This window comes from Gorilla gorilla, chromosome 6, assembly GCF_029281585.2.
Source record: "Gorilla gorilla gorilla isolate KB3781 chromosome 6, NHGRI_mGorGor1-v2.1_pri, whole genome shotgun sequence".
NCBI classification, from domain to species: domain Eukaryota; kingdom Metazoa; phylum Chordata; class Mammalia; order Primates; family Hominidae; genus Gorilla; species Gorilla gorilla.
Window position 1 is genome coordinate 131,608,241 of NC_073230.2, and position 23,375 is coordinate 131,631,615.

At 34.7% G+C, this 23,375-nt stretch overlaps 1 protein-coding gene and 1 long non-coding RNA gene across 10 annotated transcripts in view; one reads left to right on the plus strand and one right to left on the minus strand.

The window, feature by feature from the left end:
- The window catches only part of LOC109027820 (uncharacterized), a 53,616-nt gene extending 52,051 nt beyond the window's left edge, over positions 1-1,565 (plus strand). The window contains exon 5 of the long non-coding RNA XR_002006899.3: positions 1,471-1,565. This is a non-coding gene — a long non-coding RNA (uncharacterized lncRNA). The remainder of the gene's footprint in view (positions 1-1,470) is intronic.
- The window catches only part of CADPS2 (calcium dependent secretion activator 2), a 568,074-nt gene that overhangs the window by 260,190 nt on the left and 284,509 nt on the right, over positions 1-23,375 (minus strand). For all 9 annotated transcript variants that reach the window (XM_019031559.4, XM_019031557.4, XM_055347443.2 and 6 more), the window contains exon 7: positions 1,462-1,573. In XM_019031559.4, coding sequence (XP_018887104.3) covers positions 1,462-1,573 — 112 coding nt within the window. The remainder of the gene's footprint in view (positions 1-1,461; positions 1,574-23,375) is intronic.

Genomic DNA, 23,375 nt, shown 5'->3' on the forward strand with positions numbered 1-23,375 from the left:
TATTAGATTATGCTACCTGCACACCTTTGTTCAATGAAAACAAATGCACAAATACATAAGCACATGACTGAACGAGCAGTAACACAGCTCTCTTAGGTATTAACAAATACACATATTAATAAAACGGAAGAGGAAATCTGGATTATGAATGCAGAGTCAAAATCTCTGGAGTGTAGATACAGACTTACAAATCCCCATAAATAGAAAAATTCCAAGAGTGTAAAGGAGGTAGAAGAAAAGGGTCTGAAACTAATAGAAATCCTGACTTCAGTTTTTAAAAAAATTTCTAGTATACAGAATGATCCTAGCATCTTTTTGCATCTAGCACTGTACAAGCAGTCCATTAATACCAGAAATTTTCAAGTAAGATTTCTGAAGGTTTTATTTTCTGGAAAATATCTCTGAATACAGTCTTCAGGTCTAGGTAAGATAGGTTCACATTACAGAGGGTGGGTGTTGGTGGCTTATGCTTGTAATCCCAGCATTTTGGGAGGCTGAAGCGAGTGGATCACTTGAGGTCAGGAGTTCAAGACAAGCCTGGCCAGGATGGTGAAACCCCATCTCTACTAAAAATACAGAATTTAGCCAGGCAAGGTGGCATGTGCCTGTGGTCCCAGCTACTTGGGAGTCTGAGGCACAAGAATCGCTCGAATCTAGGAGGTGGGTTGCAATGAGCCGAGGTTGTGCCACTGCACTCCAGCCTGGGTGACAGAGCAAGATTCTGTCTCAAAAAAAAAAAAAAAAAACCCTTAAAAAATTCACATTACAGAAGACATCTTCATATAGACTACTCAATTAGAACACCTACTTCATTTATAAGTCTGAAGATGACCTTTCACACAGATTTACCTAATGTTAATGCTTTTACTGACAGCACAAGCTGAGTATAGTAAGGGTATACTGGGATTAGAAGGTAAATATATATATATTCTAGGTATGAAGAGGTGACTATAGGAAAAGAATAATTTAATGTTAAAAGGTGTGAGAAAAAGGGCTTTTCATGGGGAAAATGGAAAAGATAAGAGAGACAGATGCACTTCGGAGATATTCTGTGATTAATCACAATGAACATGAAGAGCAGATGATTTCAAATATAAAGATGAACCTTTGAACCCAGGGACAGAAATATGTTACATGAGAATTACCCTTCACCAAGAGGAAGTTGGCCAGCACCATTCACATTCAATGGCCAGTGGAGCACATGTGTGAGAATGACTGAGTTGGTGACAAGGAATTTGTATTTACCCCTTACACAACCAAATCCTATCACAATACTTTCTGTGTTATAGACAATTAGATTTAATAAATTAGAGGTGTATACTGGGCTTGTGGGAAATAACAAATTATTTTATGTAATTTATGAACATAAAGTTCACATATGGCATACTGATCTACCTTAATTATGAATCCAAAGAAGTTAAAACTGTTCTACCCTGGACACACAGGCTGACCACAACTCACCCTTCCCAGTTCTTTATCTTCCAGGGCCAGAACTCCAGTGCTTTCTGTGAAGAGTTTCACTTTGACCACAGGCCGAGGATGGGTGGTGGTGAAATCTCCTTGAGTCCCCCATCTGTAATGAAGTAAAAAAATGTTTCTTAAAATGCAGCATTATTTTTTTCCCCAAGGAGATGTGTCTCCATAGAAGGCAAATTAAACAATACAGAATCTTCTGTGCTCAATGAGCTTTTTATCTTTGCTTTTGTTTCTAGCAGATGGCACAATCAAGAAGGAAAAGAACAATAAGCTTTACAGCTTGTAATAGTTACTCAGCTATTCAAAAAATTAGCATGTTGAACTACAAAAAATTGCATGTTATGAGAATTTAGGTTAAGGTAAAGCAATATAGTTGTAGCTATTGAAATCTATTACTTTATTAATTCAAATGCAAATTATAGCACCATTTTTACTAGCAGCTGGGAAAATTGCTCAGGGTTTGTTTACATAAGAGATAGTTTCTCAGAAAATGATTTTTATATACTAAAGACTTTACCCCACCTCTTTCTGAGAGGTCTTTATTAAACATTATCTTTTTTAAAGTAAGCATAATTATCTCAGATCTATTACTTCATATGACTTTTGAAGCTCCTGCCAAAAAGAAAGAAATATGCATCATAAGAATCTGAATGTTTTGTAGTTAATTTCCCACTACATTCTCTTAGGAAGGGAATAAGTCTGTAGACATCTGGCTTTTGAAATCATCACAACAAAATAACATGCTTTCTTGGCTTATCTTTTAATTAATAGCATCTTGTCTTTATTGCAAACCAGTTCATTCTACCTGATTTACAAACTTAACTGGCACACACCTGATATTAAAAAATCTTATCAATATTTCTCACATCTCTGAGAGATCAGATGCAATGAGACTCAGCACAGCATGAAGAAGATGCCATTGAGCAATATACCAAAGAGAAAAAAATGAGATTTAACAAAATACAGATCACGTTAAAAATAAAACAACAAATAAATATCAATTTTCTTATGCTGTCTTGAAAAAACAAAACAATTCATCACTTTCACGGAGCTGTCTATATTTTACTTTATAAATCTCATTCGGAGAGCTTACAACATACAGAAAACTCAGTAAAGCAGGTATAATAAAAATTGAACAAATAATTGTGATTGCCTTCCTCTCCTATCACAGCATTTATAATAAATGTATACAGTAAAGCAGAGACCATTTCAATGACTGAAGAAACTAGCATCTAGATGCAGTCTGTTTTTTTGAAACGAGGGAAGAGAAGATTCAACTAGGGAAGAAAACAGCTTAATTTCTATTTTAGACTTCCAGAATGGGGTTAGCAAAGAGTCTTTTGGCAATTTCATATAATTAAGATGGTTTACATAAAGCAATGGTAAAATAGGAATAAAAACAAAAATAGATTCAGAACCAAAATAAGGCATAAAGAAAAATTCTCAATTTAGTGTTTGGAATCTTAAGCCTTGAATATAGTCAGGCAATCTGGTTAACAGCCTGGGAGCTAATTCTCATGACATACCCTTTTAAATTCAGTGTCACATGGTTAAATTTAGAAGACTAATAACCTTGGGAGACATTCTCTTATAACTGGAATAAAGGATTTTTGATAGTCATATAGAAACAGTCTAATAGGTTTCCATAGGATTTGCTTTTTAAAATCCTCCCCATAAAACTTCTATGTATTACACTGTTTTTCCTCTAATTTCAAAATCCTTTGAAAGTATTTATACTACATGTTCATTTTTAATTCCCAAACCTCCTGCAATACATGATTCTTCAGAGAGAAAAGTGAACTTTGTCTTTGAACCTGGTCCTTCTGAAATGCATCCCAATTCCACTTTGCTGGATAGAATAAGACAAATAACAATGAATATGGAGGAAAAAAAAAAACTGCTCACTCATGGTTCCATGAACTTCCAGAAAACTACCTTTTACCTTCGATCCTTCACAGGCAAGTATATTCAAAAACTATTCTACAATATTTATCACCATAGCACATTTCTCATTTATGCATTAAAATGTTTTTATACAACGATATATTTTAAAAGTGTCCATAAAATCAGATTCAGTTAAAGAATAATGATAAAATGAAAACCAACATTCCTGCCATTCAGGTTAAGATGGGGAATGTACTAGAACATTAGGAAAGCCCTTGTGTGCCCCTGGTCTCATCTTCCTCTCCTCTCCACCGTCACTACTCTGAAGTAGCCAGCATCCTGAGTTTTATATTTATCACTCCCTTGAATTTCTTCTTAAAAGGAATATTTTCAGTATTTTACCTTTAAGTGTGATAACTGCTCTAGGTTTTCAGTAGTCTTTTATAGGTAAAAAAAAAAATTCCCGTATTTATTAGACACACACATAAATATATCAGAATATATGTGTGCGTATATATATGTAATATATGCATATGATATATACACAATATATAAAAATATATATCACAATTACATATGAAGGAGATATTGTACGTGTGTATATACATATATACATATGTCCTTCATATCATATACATCACAATATCATATATAACATACATCCTAACACACATACATCATGTACATAACAATATCATATACATAACATACGTATCATATACATCACATCATATACATATGCATATGTATATTCATATCATATACATCACATCATATACGTATGTATATAACATATGTGTATATATACATATACTCACACACATATAAAGATCCAGAAATGAGTGCTCTAGTTTATGAAACATTTCCCTACATTTATTGAAATAATCTGTAATTATAGTAGATTACTCTATTGTCTTCCTTTCTTGAGATAAACTTTAAAAAAATACTAGAACGAGTAGGCTAATACTTTGTTTAGCCTTTTATATGATGTCCATTATTGAGACTAGCCTGTATATTTACTTTTTTGTATTCTCCATGTTTGGTTTTATTGAATAAGTTGAAAAGTGCTATATTTTTATTATCTGAAAGAGTTTGTCAAAAAATGATCATTATCTGTTCCTATAACTCACCTATTAAGCTGTTCAAACCTGATATTTCTGTATGGGAAGACACTTGCTAATGAAGTGATTTCTTTATTGGTTGTAGCTACAGAACTACTCAGGTTTTCTCTTTCTCCTTGAGTGAATTTTGATAAGCACTAAGTTTTATGTTATTTATTTCATCTAAGTTTTTCAAAAGTACTTATACAAAGTTGTAAATTTTTTAATCTTTGAATCCTTACAGCATCTGTTATGTCTTTCTTCATTCTTAATGTTTTCTTTTTTCCATTTTTAAACTTAACAGAGGTTCATCACTTTTATTGTTCTTTTCAAACTCCTGTCATTTGACTTTGACAATCCTCTCTACTTCATGTTTTTTATTTTATTGCATTCTGCTCTTTGCTACATTATTCTAATTTATCTATTTTAACCCTCCTGTTTAAAATTTTAAGTTTAATGCATGGTCATTAATTTTAAGCCTTTCTTCCATTCCAGGCAAGCATTTGTGACTATAAATTTCTTTAAACACTTTAACTACAGCACCCCATAAATTTAGAAAGTGCTATTTTTACTATCATTCAGCTGTTTACAGGTGTGATTTAGAATTTCTCTCTCTATATATCTTTTCCTTTTTCTTATTAAGATCTATTTTTATTACATCAGATTAGATAGCATAGCCTGCATAATATTGATCATGTAAAATAACTGAAATGGGCTTTAATTTCCAGATTTTGTGTGTCTAAGTTTTCCATGAGTGCTCACAAAGAAAAAAAATTCTCCATTATGGGTACATTATTGTATTTATGGCCAGAAGTTCTACTTACAAGGTTTAGGACTTCTGAGTCAAGGGGAGGAAATGCTAACGAACAACTGTGAAATGAAGAAGGCTTAAATAATGTGTTCTCAGGCAAAGGAGAAGCTGAGGCACAAAAATACCAGCAGATCCTGACTGCAGCAGGCCAGAAGACAAAGCTTTTACTGACATTCAACAAAAATGTACAATTTTAAGGGGGTGCATAAATAGTTATTTATAAATATTTATCCTTGTATCCTGGAATGTTGGGATTTATCATTTCTTTATAAGAAACAATAAATAAGAAACTTTCTTATAAAGAAAATATAAATCCCAACATTCCACGATACAGGCATAAATTGGCACCAATTTGATAATTTCTTCTTTGGGAAATAAAAGTTGAAAAGACACAGTTAGAAAAATCATAAATTCTAGAATGAATAAATTAAAAACACAAGCCTCCCCAATCCCCACTCAGCAAAGGAAAAAAAAAAAAAGGCAGGAAAAGAGGAAAGAAGACAATAGGCCTACCTTCAATATTCACCAAGACATCTCCTTATTTCCTACTTAATTGGCATATTTAAACCCTGTTGGTAATTAATATCAGTTATTGTCTTCCCATTTTCTCAATATTTTATGACAAAAGAATACATTATCTTGCTGTCATTTTGTGTTGACTCAAAACGCATTGCCTTTCTCCACTTCTCTGAATGTATTATTTATGAGGATTTAGAATTCCAAGGTAAATGTTCGAATGAATAAAAATCTACAAAGCACCTTTACGAGAACAGCAGGACTTCCTGGCTTTGAAAACACAGGGTAATTCATATACCAACTGAAATAACTGACATTAATTATGTATTTGCTATTAAATAAAGGGTACTGGAAATTTGTATCAGGAGCCAAAATACATGTTCATATCTTTTAACCTAGTAAGGTTATTTCTAAGAACTTATCCTATCAAAATTAATTGTAAGTATTAAAAAGAGTCTAAGCAGAAACATTCATGACAGCATTATGTATAACAGTAAACACTTAAGCAAGATAAATATAAAATATTAGGGGAATGATTATGTAAATTATGGGGCATGTGATGAACTATTTTGTTATTTTATAATGATGGCTATAATGGCAACATAAAACCATGCATGATATAAAGTGAAAAAGAGGGAGGATACAAAACTGAATGTGCACATTTTATTCATTTAAAAAAATGGAGTACCTTTTATGTGGAGATGACATTCTAGTGTGAGCAACCAAAGTCCCTATCCCCTTGGGATTTCTATTCTAATAGGAGATTTTAGATAATAAATAATTATACTGTAACATATATTCCTTCTCACTCCTGCCCTGCCTTCTCAACAGGTTGTATATTTCCATGGTCTCTTACAGTAGCTAGAGCACTAGATATAACTTGTGCCCACTTTTGACCTGTCTGAAAGTCGATAGTGATATGAAATGACAGTTTTAATTTTCCACATGTCCTAAACTCATTTGGGTAAGAAATCAAATATATTTATAAAATTATATAAACTTGGGTTTGGTTTTGAGCGTTATGTTCTGCAGATCTCTCCCGAGCTGCGTTACACTGCTTTAATTATTGCAGCTTTGCAAGATGTTATGGTATCTGTTAGAACACAAAGAAAACAGACATTTTCATCTTATTTCTATTCAACAAAAAGGGAAGGGAGGTGGTGTCTCTGTTAAACTCTGTTCTAACATTTATTACTGGAATCTTAAACTTTTTTCTTCATTATGTAGAAAAAAACACACATTCCTTAATTTATTTCACAGTATTTAATATATTGGGATCCTAAAGAATCTATTTCCTTTATATTGTCTGACTGTTGCACATATGTAAGAAAGTTATGGTTAAACTCTATTCACTTTTCAAATGATTTCATTTCCAATACAGTGAGTGCTTTTAAAAATTATTTGTCACCAAATAACCAATTAACTCTATTAAAAAGATATTAAAATTATCAAATAAAAATGGCATATATTCCAAATGCATCACTAATTTTATAACAGAAAACATTAAATAAGGATCCAGCAACAGGGATATAAATAAAAGCCTATAAAAAATTACAAATAATTCTTATGATTTTTCATGCTGAATTTTTTTTTTTTACTTTTTTATTTTTAGTTCTGGGGTACACATGCAGGTTGTGCAGATTTGTTACATAGGTAATGTATGCCATAGTGGTTTGCTGCACCTATCAACACATCACCTAGGTATTAAGCCCAGCATGCATTACCTATTTTTCCTAACACTCTTCCTCCTCCCATCCCACCCCCTGACAGGCCCCAGTGTGTATGGTTCCCCTCCCTATGTCCATGTGATCTCAATGCTCAGCTCCCACATATAAGTGAGAACATGTGGTGTTTGGTTTTCTGTTCTTGCATTAGTTTGCTGAGGATAATGGCTTCCAGCTTCATCCATGTCCCTGCAAAGGACATGATCTCATTCCTTTTTATGGCTGTATGGTATTCCATGGTGTATATATACCACATTTTCTTTATCCAGTCTATCATTGATGAGCATTTGGGTTGATTCCCTATCTTTGCTATTGTGAACAGTGCTGCAATGAACATATGCATGCATGTATCTTTGCAATAGAATGATTTATATTCCTTTGGTATATACCCAGTAATGGGATTGCTGTGTTAATTCCATGTCTTTGCTATTGTGAATAGTGCTGCAATGAATATATGTGTGCGTGTATCTTTGTAACAGAATAATATATATTCCTTTGGGTATATAACCAGTAATGGGATTTCTGGTTCTAGGTCTTTGAGGAATCGCCACATCATCTTCCACAATGGTTGAACTAATTTACATTCCCACCAACAGTGTAAAAGTGTTCCTATTTCTCTGCAACCTTGCTAACATCTGTTGTTTCTTGACTTTTTAATAATCACCATTCTGACTGGCATGAGATGGTATCTCACTGTGGTTTTGACTTGTATTTCTCTAATGATCAGCGATGCTGAGCTTTTCTCATGTTTGTTGGCTGCATGAATGTCTTCTTTTGAACAGTATCTGTTTATGTCCTTTGCCCACTTTTAAATTTTTTTTCTTGTAAGTTTTTTTCTTGTAAATTTGAGTTCCTTGTAGATTCTGGATATTAGACCTTGCTCGAATGGATAGATTGCAACGATTTTCTCCCACTCTGTAGGCTGCCTGTTCACTCTGATGATAGTTTCTTTTGCTGTGCAGAAGCTCTTTAATTAGATGCCATTTGTCAATTTTTACTTCTGTTGCAATTGCTTTTGTCAATTTTATCATGAAATCTTTGCCTAAATGGTATTGCCTACATTTTCTTCTAGGGTTTATATACTTTGGGGTTTTACATTTAAATCTTTAATCCATCTTGAGTTAATTGTTAATAAGGTGTGAAGAAGGGGTCCAGTTTCAATTTTCTGCATATGGCTAACCAGTTTTCCCAGTATCATTTATTAAATAGGTAATCCTTTCCCCATTGCTTGTTGTCAGGTTTGTCACGATGAAATTTTTAAAACAATCCAACTCTAGTTAAATTATCATTCTTAAAATTTAGCCATTTTAAGATTAAAATGATATAACAGATTCTTCTAATAATAGAATAAAAGTTTTGGTTCAAAACTCAAACATTCAGTATTTATTTGGTAGCATCGATTCTGATATTCTCTTGGGAAGTAGAAAATCTTTCCAAAAGTTTCCTGCACTGGACTTTAACTAGGTCTAAGGTCTTTCTGCTGTCCTTTGAGAGATTTGCTGAAGAAACTGACTTTGGATTCACTCAATTCATGAAAATGAGTAAGGACTGTGTTATTTTCATTGACTCATATTTGGTGAGAAGGTAGATGGGCACCTCCCCCAAACTCATTATGATGAATCAAGAGGAAATAAAGATTCTTGAAAATAGGATACTGAGTTGATCAGAAAGGCCTGATGGTATTCTCAAGGGTGTCAAGCAATATCATTTTTAACCACATGCCTTCTTGAGAACTGGGAGCCAGGAAACTTGCCTGACTGAAAGCATACAATGTGTCTCTGCTCTTGCAGCTATGTTTATGCCAATGAGCTGAGTATCCTTTAGTTTCATTAAAGAAATCTGTATGTGGTGGTGTCTTTCTATTAGTCATTGTCCTGCACATAATGGCCACATATACTCCAAAGCCATGCTGAAGTCACTGGGAAAATGTGTATGTTTAATAGATGTGTAAAATGTACCAAGTAGACACAATATCCCACCTTTACTAATAAACAGTATTATCTCCTTTTAATTGAATAATGTAATAACCTCTAAAATTGGGAATTAAGTTTAACAAGAGAGAAATACAAAAAGCCTGATTATCAATTATATAAATGGAAATTAAATAATAAAACACTAAAAGACTTATAAAACAATGTTAAGCACTGTACAAATGTTTTTAAAAATAGCTTTCTTCATTAATATAAGCAATTAAGACAGTCTTGTGGAAAACTCTAAGCAGAAGACAATACTTATGGAAGAGCAGCTTTTAATATTTTAAAAGTTCAACACAGGGCCCAAGTATATAAAAGGCTTATATAACACTAATGTACTTCAGCCAAAGACTCAGTGAAAAATGACGAAGATAACTAAGTTTTCATGGGAACATGGGTGGCTGCTGACACGTCGTTTACTATGATCCAAACTATACGAGATAAAGAAACTTATCATGGGAAATTCAAGTGCTTGATTCCAATAGGCTGTTGCAAATCCAGATACAGATTTGGGAGTGATTAACATAGAAACTGTTGTATAAACTATAAAAATGAATGAGCTTATGAAGGTTGCCCACTAATAATGATAATAGGGACTTCTACCTTACAAGTGTGGGCTTATACATGTATCTCTATGCTTATGTGTGTACTTAAACGCATATATATTTTAAAGGTTTGCAATCATTTATTGAGGTATAGTTTCCATGCAGTAAAATGTAATCATCTCAAGTATAGAGCACTGTGAATTTTGAAAAATGCATGCAATCATGTATACAGAACTTTTCCATCACCAAAACATTTCCTTATTTAAGATGTTTGCACTATGCAAAATGACCAGTGGTTCAACGTGAATTCCATCAAAATCCTTGAAGAAAAACAAACAAACAAACAAACAAACAAACAAAGTGGAATGCATCACACGTCCGGATTTCAAAACCTACTAAAAAATAATGGCAATCAAAATAGTGTGGTCCTGGCAAAAAGACAGATATACAAACCAATGGACTGGAACAGAGAGCCCAGAAATCAACCCTCACACACATGGTCAAATGTAATGCATATTTATTATTCATTTAAAAATTAATGGGATATCCAAATTGTTCTACAACATGTTCTTTTATATAACACTATATCTTGAACTTCTTCATGTGTCAGAACATGGATTTATGTAATTCTTTTCAAGACTTAAGACATTCCCCTTGTATGGCTGTGCTATAATTTAGTCAATCACTCTTCTAATGATGGACTGTAAGGTTGTTTCCAGTCTTAACCATTACAGGCAGTGCTGCAGCAGACACCTTCATATATATTCATATATAAATGATGAAAAGAATAAAAGATCAGGGACAGATTTCTAAGGCAGCCCAATACTTTAAACTTCTCTTAAACATAAAAATGTTATCCTAACAGATTGATTCATAAAAAAATTTACCTATCTAGTAAATAAAATTTACAACAAATAGCTCCAATATAATCCTAAGTCAAAAATTTTAAATAATTCACTGCAATACAAAATTCAAATTTACTAGCTAGAATTTCAAAATTTTATAAACAAATACTATTTCCCTTAATTTTAATAGTTAATTTATACAGCAGGTTTTAAACTCCTTTTATTTACTGAATGTATTTTAAAACAAATTTTCTATACATCTAATTAAATTAGTTTAAATTGGGTGATCAATAATGTTTATAGAAACTGCCTAACTTACCACCATCATTGTTGTTGACATATTATAAAAGTATCTGAAATTCCAAATTGTCCCTGTTTGCAGATGACATGATTGTGTATTTAGAAAACCCCATCGTCACAGCCCAAAATCTCCTTAAGCTGATAAGCAACTTCAGCAAACTCTCAGGATACAAAATCAATGTGCAAAAATCACAAGCATTCCTATACACCAATAACAGACAAACAGAGAGCCAAATCATGAGTGAACTCCCATTCACAATTGCTTCAAAGAGAATAAAATACTTAGGAATCCAACTTATAAGGAATGTGAAGGAACTCTTCAAGGAGAACTTCAAACCACTGCTCAGTGAAATAAAAGAGGACACAAACAAATGGAAGAACATTCCATGCTCATGGATAGGAAGAATCAATATCGTGAAAATGGCCATAATGCCCAAGGTAATTTATAGATTCAATGCCATCCCCATCAAGCTACCAATGACTTTCTTCACAGAATTGGAAAACCCTAAAGTTCATATGGAACCAAAAAAGAGCCTGTATTGCCAAGATAATCCTAAGCCAAAAGAACAAAGCTGGAGGCATCATGCTACCTGACTTCAAACTACACTATAAGGCTACAGTAACCAAAACAGCATGGTACTGGTACCAAAACAGAGATATAGACCAATGGAACAGAATAGAGCCCTCAGAAATAATACCACACATCTACAACAGTCTGATCTTTGACAAACCTGACAAAAACAAGCAATGGGGAAAGGATTCCCTATTTAATAAATGGTGCTGGGAAAACAGGCTAGCCATATGCAGAAAGCTGAAACTGGATCCCTTCCTTACACACTTTATACAAAAATTAATTAAAGATGGATTAAAGGCTTAAATGTTAGACCTAAAACCATAAAAACCCTAGAAGAAAACCTAGGCAATACCATTCAGGACATAGGCATGGGCAAGGACTTCAAGACTAAAACACCAAAAGCAATGGCAACAAAAGCCAAAATTGACAAATGGGATCTAATTAAACTAAAGAGCTTCTGCACAGCAAAAGAAACTACCATCAGAGTGAACAGGCAACCTACAGAACGGGAGAACATGTTTACAATCTACTCATCTGACAAAGGGCTAATATCCAGAATCTACGAAGAACTTAAACAAATTTACAAGAAAAAATCAAACAACCCCATCAAAAAGTGGGCAAAGGATATGAACAGACACTTCTCAAAAGAAGACATTTATGCAGCCAAAAGACACATGAAAAAATGCTCATCATCACTGGCCATCAGAGAAATGCAAATCAAAACCACAATGAGATACATTCTCACACCAGTTAGAATGGCAATCATTAAAAAGTCAGGAAACAACAGGTGCTGGAGAGGATGTGGAGAAACAGGAATGCTTTTACACTGTTGGTGGGACTGTAAACTAGTTCAACCATTGTGGAAGACAGTGTGGCGATTCCTCAGGGATCTAGAACTAGAAATACCATTTGACCCAGCCATCCCATTACTGGGTATATACCCAAAGGATTATAAATCATGCTGCTATAAAGACACATGCACACGTATGTTTATTGTGGCACTATTCACAATAGCAAAGACTTGGAACCAACCCAAATGTCCACCAATGATCGACTGGATTAAGAAAATGTGGCAGTATACACCATGGATACTATGCAGCCATAAAAAAGGATGAGTTCATGTCCTTTATGGGGACATGGATGAAGGTGGAAACCATCATTCTGAGCAAACTATCACAAGGACAGAAAACCAAACACCGCATGTTCTCACTCATAGGTGGGAATTGAACAATAAGAATACATGGACACAGGGTGGGGAACATCACACACTGGGGCCTGCCAGGGGGATGGGGAGGAATAGCATTAGGAGATATACCTAATGTAAATGATGAGTTATCGGGTGCAGCACACCAACATGGCACATGTATACATATGTAACAAACCTGCACGTTGTACACATGTACCCTAGAACTTGAAGTAAAATAAATAAATAAATAAATAAATAAATAAATAAAGGTATTTGAAATTCCAACTTGAGATATCTAAATTGAATTACACAGAGTTTAATAATATACTGCATGCAATACAGCGAGGACAATGAATAGAATGGCTTTCTAGGCCATGAGGATAACATTCATCCCACAAATCACACTGTCATTTAAGACATCAAACTATACTACTCTATATTTTCAACAAAACAAAAAAAATTCTGCATAGCAATATAAAAAGATAATAATCTAAGTGAAATTAGTGATGCAAATACTACAAATTTATTCCACATAGTTTCACATAAACATTGTGGAAAAAAGACCGATTAAATAACAAAAGGAAATAAAAAAGAGCCAGTACCTGAGCCCTCTCCCACAGCCGAGTACAATGGTACAGAAATAGGGCTACAAAGTACAGACCCAAGAGACAGATTCTGGGCTTGGAAACCACCAATAAGTGAAAAGACCCGGGGCGAGCAACTTTACCACAACCTAATAACATGTTCCTCATAATACATTTGAGGCATCAATGAAAATGATTCATGTTAATAAACGTAAGAGCACAGCACATGTCTCATAGAAAGTGCACAGAGAATGTTCATTATTCTTACTAGCATCCATATTAGTACTGCTTTAGCTTTACTAAATAATATCTACCTGAAAAAATTGACAGTTTTGAATATTAAAGTTTTCATCTGTTTCATAAAATGGTGACACTAAAATCCAGACAATTTGAAAAAAAGAGAGAGAGCAATAGAGACATCAACTAACAGCAAAACACGGCAAAGGAGAAAAAGAGAGAGGGAGAAAAAGAAGCCACGTGAGAATTTGAGGAGAGGAAGAGAAAGGGAGAGAAGGGGGAGAAGAAATGAGATGATTAATGAAAGGTCAACTTACAATAGGCAAAGTGTTACAAACTGAGATTTACTTTTAATCTTAATGTATTTTTGTATATCATCTTTTAACCTTTCTTTAAAACATAATTTACAGTCTATAATACTGAAATGACACAAATTTTAATAGAAGAACTAGACAATACCTTTTAAAGTAACTGTTTTATCATTCTAGGCTTTTGGGAGGATCTTTCAAAAACACTGAATAAAATTTTGTATTATGATGGAAAGATAACACAAAGTTATTTGTTTCTTCAAACATGACAAGAACTGGGTGTAGCAGCACACATCTGTAATCCCAGCTATTCAGGAGGCTGAAATAGGAGGATTGCTTGAGGTCAGATGATCAAGACCAGCTTGGGCAAAATAGTGAGACCCAGTCTCAAAAACGGGAAAAAAAATTACAAGAAGAGACAAAATCCTGAGATGATATCTTGCACTTTAAGGCAGAAAAATATTGGGGAATGGGTTGGGGTGGGTAATGACTTTCATAATAAGAAAAATCCTGCAAGCTTTATCTGCCTTCTCTTCCTTATTGTCTCATAGAAGTTTCCCTTTCCCTTCAAAGAGCTAGTTCTCATTTGGTTGCTCTAAGGATTACAAACGCCTCCGGAATAATAGGATAAAATTGTCTTTTAAAGTCTGTATTTCTTTTGTGAAGTATTCATGCCATTAAACCTCCACAACCAGAGTAGAAAAATCATATTACACTTGTATCATTTTCTTCTGGGAAAGTCTAGCAAGCCTGTTAGCACAAAATCAGGTTTCAGAAATAACAGAAGAGATAATCTCTCACAAGCATTTTCCTTTCTCTCCCTCATAGCAGCACAGTTCAAAGACATTAGCTTGAAGCATCTAATTTTAAAGAGAACAAATTGGTCACATCTTGCATTACAATTTTACTTGACCAAGTAAAATTGTAATCCAAGATGTGACAAACAAATAATGTACAAAAAAGCACAGCGCTTTATAAGATGAAAACCAAGACTTTTAAAAACTTACATATAGGAAAGAATAAGTAATTGATGTATAACTTAACTTTAAAGCATAAAACATGCACAAATCCCCCAGATATCTAAATAATAAAATGCAATGGTGTGGAAATGAGCACAACTATACTGTATACACCAATAATCAGTCATCTACAGAAATTTACCAATATGTTATGTTCATATTGCTCCCATACCCTCAACTTTGATGCCTATGTGAGAATCTCAACCTACTTGCTCCCATTTTGTGGGACTAAAGAGTTAGATGTGTTATATGAACCAAAAAAAAAAAATCCTTTCAAATGTAACATAATTAATATATTACCTTTTAAAGATAAAAAGTACTAGAGAAATTTAAAATATAGGGTTGCAAACTATGAGGTTATAATTATCACTAGGTAATCAGTTCAGCATATGAAAAGTTAAGAGTGCACATCAATAACTAGTACTTTCTTTACAAGATATCTTCCACTAATTGATGTCTAATTTGATGGAACTTTAAGTGGGGGTTAATGTTCTTTGGGGCCAGTCATTGGGGGTATAAAAATGTTTTGCTTTACATTTTCTTAATTTGAAGATCTTGGAATTGCAAAGTACTATAATGTCAGTACATACTATTCTTAATCGCTTACATTTAAAAGTAAATATTCCTCAGCTGTTTCCAGCTACTCCAAAGGTAAGAGAGTCTTAATTCTGTATCAGAGCAGTAACATGGAGGACTTTACAGGGGGAATGCCAGGATGGACCATCTATATGGGTTTATTGCATTTCCCCTGGGAATGCTCCTTCTGGGCTCCCCCTGCAGATAAAACAATTTTTTTTCTTTCCTAAATGACAGTTTCTTTAGTTGAAATAAAGAGAATTTCCAACTACACAGAAGTAGAATGGGAACAATAAGGAAAGTCCCTGCATTACACAAACATCCCAGATGCCAGAGAAGGTAGGATCACCTGAGACTTTTTCTGAGAGTTGAAAAGAGCCAAAAACACCAGGCATTCAACAAAAGCATGATGCATAGAGCAGAGGCAAGTGGATACTCAAGTGCAATGTGAGGGCTCAAAACCAGCCCCAGGAATATCCAGAGGAATACTAGCACTGCGGTCCACTGTACAGAAGTGACATGTCACAAGCAGCCTCAGGAGTCTGGTCAAGCAGTGAAACCTGGTAATCTTCACAGGCCAGACAGTCACTGCCAGTTATCCTGCTGCTGCTGGTTCCTGTGAGGACTACCCACATGTTACTCAGGGAAGGGAGCCCCACCTGCTGTGGATTTCCCATGGCCACAGTACCAACTAAATGTTGAGATACCTTGGAACAAAAATGCTATACACACAGGATTTTAAGCTCAAGAACATTTAAGTTCATTGTGTTAGAAAACATTTGATCCTCATAACAGGAGCTCCATCAAGAATTTAAAGGGGTGGAAATCACTGCTATGATCTGTTTCTCCAACATTTACCTACCTGGCACTTAATGGAACATTTAAATAATGACACTTTGTGTTAATTCTTGTCCGCATTTGTCCAGAATCTGAAAGGATATTTAATAAGCACCTATTATGTGCCATTTATGGGAATGAATGATGAAAACGCAAAGATGAAGGCAAACAGACTCTGGCCTTCGTGACTCGGGCTTGTGTTAAAAGGAAAAGTGTGAAATGTAAACAAATACTATAGCAGTGAGAAAAGCTTCACGATGGCCTTCATTTTAAGACAGAAGTCATTACCTATGCATGTTTATGACTTCCGTCAGCAATCATAGCTACATCCCCACTGTAAACAACATTGTGCTCTGGACATAAAAGGCACACATTACATATTCAAGACAGAAGACAATGATGTGCAGAAATAACACAGACTTTCGAATCTAAGAGGACTGGGTTTGAATCCTGGTTTCCCTACTGAAGAGCTGGGTTAATTTAGGTTCCTTCATAGCAACACAAAACCCACTTTGTGTTGCTATAAAGAAATACCTGAGACTGTGTAATTTATAGAGAAAAAAATTTATCTGGGTCATGATTGAGCTGGCGGAAGACTGGGTGTCCAGTGAGGGCATCAGGCTGCTTCCACACCTGGCGGAAGGCAAAGGGGAGCTGGCATGTGCAGAGATTACCTGGGGAGAGAGGACACAAGAGGGTGGGAGAGTGAATGCCAGGCTCATTTTAACAACCAGCTCTTGCAGGAAATAAAAGAGCAAGAACTCACTCAAGCCATTCATGAGGGATCTGCCACTATGAGCAAACACCTCTCATTTGGCCCCACCTCCACCACTGGAGATTACATTACTACATGAGGCTTGGGGGGTCAAATATCCAAACTATCATCATATGTCAGTTAAACTTTTTGAGTATCTGTTTTCTTTTCTAAAAATAGAAACACTAGTAAGTCCTGCCTCACATAATTACTCGGAAAAAGAAATCAGTAAGTAAAATAATTATCATTATATCTGGCAAATCAGAAGGCTTAGTAAATAAATGCTTGTTCTTAATTTACCTGAGCACTGCTGCTATGGTCTGAATGTATGTGTCCCCCTACAGTGTACATGTTGAAATCCCAACTCCCCAAGGATGGTGGTATTAGCAGGTGGGACCTCTGCAAGATGATTAGGTCATCATTGTGTCTATGCCCTGTGTCAGTAGAGAATAATTATAGAATACTCCACACGAATAAAATACCACACGCTTAAGTAGAAACCATAGTTTTGTCTCTGAAATGAATCTCTTATTTTTTTATTCTCTAAAAATTCTTCCCTGAAATAAAAAGTAAAATACAAAGTCCATTTGTATGTATTTTAAAATCAAATGCTGCTTAGAGGTTAGAAAAGAGTTTACCTTCAATTTCCCCTGTAATAACTCACAAACATTAAGCTAACCAATCAAGTAACATATCTGATATGCTTTGGGGGAATAAAAAATGTAACTGTGGACTTTTGTTCCAATTTACTCAGGTATAAATCTATTCAGCATATCTTTCAATGAAAGCATACAGAACTTTTGGCAAAGGCAGACTTGGCATCTTTTTAACATTTTTTTTGAAACAAGAATAACACAAACATGAGACATTATTCTAATAAAATATTATCTGGGTCCTTTGACCACAAAAATCATAAGTGTTTACAAAACAGATGACATTTTGTTGCCTAGTTAGGTATTTAGTTATTTTAGAACTACCATTTCTTTTTTCTTAGATTCCGTACATAAATATATTTTCTAGCAATTGTTTTGTGAGTCCTTATTTCCATAGGCAAAAGTCAGAAGTAAGCAATGTGAGTGGAACATTTTTAATTGAAAACAAGCACAGTTGTGTATTTGGTTAAATAGAAATATTCTACCTTTGCTACAAAGATTTTTTTTTTTTTTGAAAAATACCCTGGGTATTCACATAAGAGTTGGGAAAAAAGGAAAATACCCCCTATGTTTTTTAAATGAGAATATTATAATAGCTTTAGAAACGTTCAAATTCTAGCTTACATTTAAAAAGTAGTTTCTCCAAGAAACCCCAAGTGACATATAAAGGAAATTTAAATAATACATACCATTTTTGTTGCTGCTAAAATATTCTGGATATGTAAGATGGAATATTAATGTTGCAATTTGTGAAGGGAGATTTGGGCCATAGAAAGTGATTTGTACAATGTCACTTAGCAGATTGTATTTAATTATGTAGTGGGTGGAAATTAGGGTGACATCTGGCTCCCAGATGCTATTAAGTCCATTCAGATTCATTTAACTTTCTCATGTATTAATACTGGCAGGCCAGTCAGTGAATATCTATAGTTTTATAGGCATAACTAATTTTGGTAAAACAGTGTCCTCCCTATAGAAGCACTCTTATTGATACTTCATTAATAGGTTCAAGGTAATACTGTTGTCAGTTATTGGAGGTTAAATGCTTCATCAAATAAAGGTTAGTTACAGAATCAGATACTGAGGATACGATGTTGAATAAGACCTGCCTTCTGTCTTCAGTGAGCTCAAAGTTTTTGAGGGGGAGCAGATAAAAAGAGAGACAACTAGAGCAAACAGTGAGAGTTCTGGGGACTGAGAATATATAGGGTATTACTGAAGCCCTCTGGGGAAGGAGGGAAGCAAGGGCTCAGGGAAGCCCTCACAGAGAAAAGCATGCTAAACTGGAGCCTTCAAAGAAAAGTAAAGGGAAAGTAGTTAGGTGCAGAATGAAAGGAAAGCAGGCCATGTGCAAGGACAGTGTTCTTCCCAGGAATGGGACCTGCTCCTGGTAGGGACATTTTTTAATGTGTGGACACAGGCCAGGGAAGTTCAGTAACTCCAGATGCAGGGGATAGCTCAACTGATAAAAACAGCTCCCTCCAAAACGCAACAGAATTCCTGCTTGAAAATACTATATAGCGGCCGGGCGCGGTGGCTCACGCCTGTAATCCCAGCACTTTGGGAGGCCGAGGCGGGCGGATCACGAGGTCAGGAGATCGAGACCATCCTGGCTAACACAGTGAAACCCCGTCTCTACTAAAAAATACAAAAAATTAGCCGGGCGTGGTGGCGGGCGCCTGTAGTCCCAGCTACGCGGGAGGCTGAGGCAGGAGAATGGCGTGAACCCGGGAGGCGGAGCTTGCAGTGAGCCGAGATCGCGCCACTGCACTCCAGCCTGGGCGACAGAGCAAGACTCCGTCTCAAAAAAAAAAAAAAAAAAAAAAAAAGAAAATACTATACAGCATAGAATCTAAGCTGGAGATGCAAGAGGTACAGAGGTAAGTGGAAGTCAAACCAGAGAGAGGTTCCTGAAATAAACCTAGCAAGGGCTCAAACCAAGGGGCAGGCAAGGATGATGTGGTAAGAAAGATTTGCTGGATATTAAGAAGGCAGAATCAACAGAATTTACATATAGCAATCAAAAAAGAGGAAGAAATAATAAATGCCCAAGTCTCTGGCTAAGGAATCCTTACAGCTAGAAATACCACATACTGAGTTGATAAACAGCATAGGAGGAGTGTGTTTAAAGGTGAAATATAAATGTTTCTATTTTTAATGTGTTGAGTAAGGTATCCATGTGAAGATATCCCTAGAAGAGAAGGCTGCCTAGTATTAATCTGGATAACTAAAAAGCAGATTTTGTCAACTGTAGAATTTACTTTAGTAACAGTTTTCTTTCTAAACTTGAAAGCTATTTCTTTGTATTCTTTCACGGGTTTAGGCCCTTTGTAAAAGTGTATTTCAGATAGACAATGTTACATATAATATGAAATATACATACATATAGGATACAGTATATACTATATTCTGTGTTACTTTAACATTTATATTTCACCTCTAAACACACTCCTCCTCTTCTGTTTATCATCTCAGTACCTATACTGTTTCCTATCTAATTAAAGGCAGTGATTACATTTTACTGCGAAATTCTTGCTCATCCATGCCATATGGATAAATATTCCTAGATCAGATTATATTCCTCGTAATATATCTTAATTCACATAAGTGGTGCTATAAAACTGTGAACTATTTTGATCAACTTAAAGGAATTTGCTGTTTGACAATTACATCTTCAGATTGGTTTTAAGAAAAGGATGACTATAAAAATGGATGGACACTTTTCATCCAGGCTGTCAGAAGCTACATGATGGAAAGAAAACAAAGCAAACAACACATGCAGTAGCTAAGTCAAGGAATTAGCCTCTTTGCAAACAGAAAGAGCAGCTCCATGGAGTCAAAGCAACAAAGCTAAGCTGAGATTGGTGTAAACAAGTTTCTCTTTCTAAAGATCCCACCAACTGTGGGAAAACAGCAAAGGTCACTGGCTAGGTTGGGGACCTTCTCTGAAAAAACTGAGCCATGAAACAGTCATAGATATGCCCAAGAAAATATTAATGATGAAATGTTAATGTAATCACCAATCTGTCTGATTATAGGGGAAACAAGTCCATCTGTTAGTAAGTCTCATCAAAAAAGTGACTAATCACATTAAGTCCACAAACTTGCTCTGAGCCTTCTAGAAATACTGTTACTTCTGTAATTTTAATGAGTTTGCCACAGCAGAAATCAAGACCCCTGCTCTAAGCAATTTATAATTCTATTCCCACTATTAGTAGGGTATATGCTTAGCAAAAAGCTCAAACAAACAGTAAAGTCCAACAAAAACTTGTTATGACATGAGTTTGTTCAGAGCTGAACTTAAAATAACTTTTGTCTGTTTGGGTCCTATTTACCAAAAGTTTCGTTTAATAAAGAACTAATGAGCCTCTCCCAGATATTGGTTCAGTGGCCTTCACCCAGAATCCAGTATTTGCAGAGAGAGAACACGAGAATGAGGCAACCTGAAACACTGCTCACATATAAAACCAATAACTGGATGTGAACATTTTGGGTTTTCAGAGGGAACCAACAGCTAAAGTTATTTAACATTAATGTAGATGTTAACATTTAGCTACTGATTTTAACAAAAATAATGCACCACTTTAGAAACACAATTTTTTAAATGTGGATAATGATAGGTTAAGTTTTTACATCATTAGAATCATATTCATAGTGCATAAATATTGTTTCACTTTTTTTTCCTAGACATCTACCATACTTGAAAGTGAAGTAATACAGGGCATAAAAGATGTATTTTTCATCTCTACCATTTTGGCAGAACTATATAAAATTCATGATTTTTTTTCACATTCAAATATTAAAATTTTTGAAGATTCTTATGAGAATTTGCCAAATTCAATATGATCCAAATGCTGCCATCTGCCAGCAAAGCTATATTACGGCAAAAAAGGAAAGTTAAACATTAGAACACAGTGAGAATTTCACAGACTTGCTTCAGGTAAAATTTGCTATTTTATAAGCCAAAAGACTTCACATCTTCGCCAACCAGATCCATCTTGCATTTTATGTAATAAGGAAATCTGAGCCAGGAACACGAAAGTGTTTCTTGTCTAAAAATTGACTAATTCTTCATTTTTATTTTTTAGCCACACTTCACCACCACTGCGATTTCTCTGGTGGTCTTAAGTCAATGAAGTTCTGGGAACAAAATAAATTAAAAATAGGATCATCTTCTCTTCCTTAAAAAAACATTTCTTTAAATAATGTTACATGAATATCTTTGCAGTAATGTTTCTAGAGCCTGTAATTTTAATTTGGAAGACGTGTAAGTGCAAAAAAAACCCCCAAATCCTAAGTTTACATAGATGCATTCTTCCCAGGAAAACAAAACAAAACTTAAGAAAAAATATTGCTGTTATCATCCAGGTCGCAGAGTTCCTATACTTAGAAAATTTTCTTCAAATTTCAAAGAGAAGGAGAAACTACTGCGGACAATAGCTCTTATGCTGCAAAAGTTACCTGATAATTGTCAGTACTTCAGGAGATTTAAGTCTCCCTTTTAAACGGGAAGGCTTAGAAATTATGATTTTAAAAAACTGTATCAATTTAAAAACATTCAGCTTGCCATTAACCTTACTAAATAACTACTGACAAAAAAAAATGTATAAATAAAAGGAGAAAAATCACCGTCATGGATATATAAATAATAGTGTCTCAGTAAGGAAAAATATTTTACTTAGGTGGTTTGAGCTAAAAGTTTCCGTTAAAGCAGGAGAACCTGTAGCAGATTCACACACCTATAAAATAATTACATAGTGCATAGATCAGAATCATGGCCAAATTAAGGGAAAAAAAAAGAAAGTTTATTTTTTTCATATGGGAATTACCACATTTGAATGTGTGAGATGGGAGATGTAGGGCATACATTTAAAAATACATTTCACTTGCAAAGAATGTCAATCTTCATCTTACGACCATTGCAATTTTACTGCATACACAACTCCATAACTAAAAAATCTCTATATAACGTGTATATACAGAATACACCATGGAAGCTAAAAAATGAGCATCTTTTGCTCTGAAGCTATAAATAAGTCACTAGCATGAATATAAAAATGGAAATATAATACATTGTATTGACTTTGTGCTAATGAAAAAGAGAGGGTTCTGAGATCAATGTGGGTACAAAACCTTCAAGTTGAACTGGTCTTGAAATATCAATCAGAGTTCCTAGGCAGAGAAAGATCAGGGAGGCACCATGTGTACATACAAAGGCATGAGACAGTATGGCATTTTTGGCTCCCACTCTGCTTGGATCTCCAGTTCACCGAGGTCATACGAATACTTTGATTCACAGAAACAACTTCCTATATTCTCTTCTTACCACTGAGGACTTACAAAGTGTTCCAAGATATTTTTAGGAACTCTTTCAGATTTCCCTGTATCTGAAAGAATAGCAATAATATAAGGTTGGATTCAATTTAAGATTATCCTTTCTTTTGCTAATCCACGTGTCAGTTACAGAGGAAGA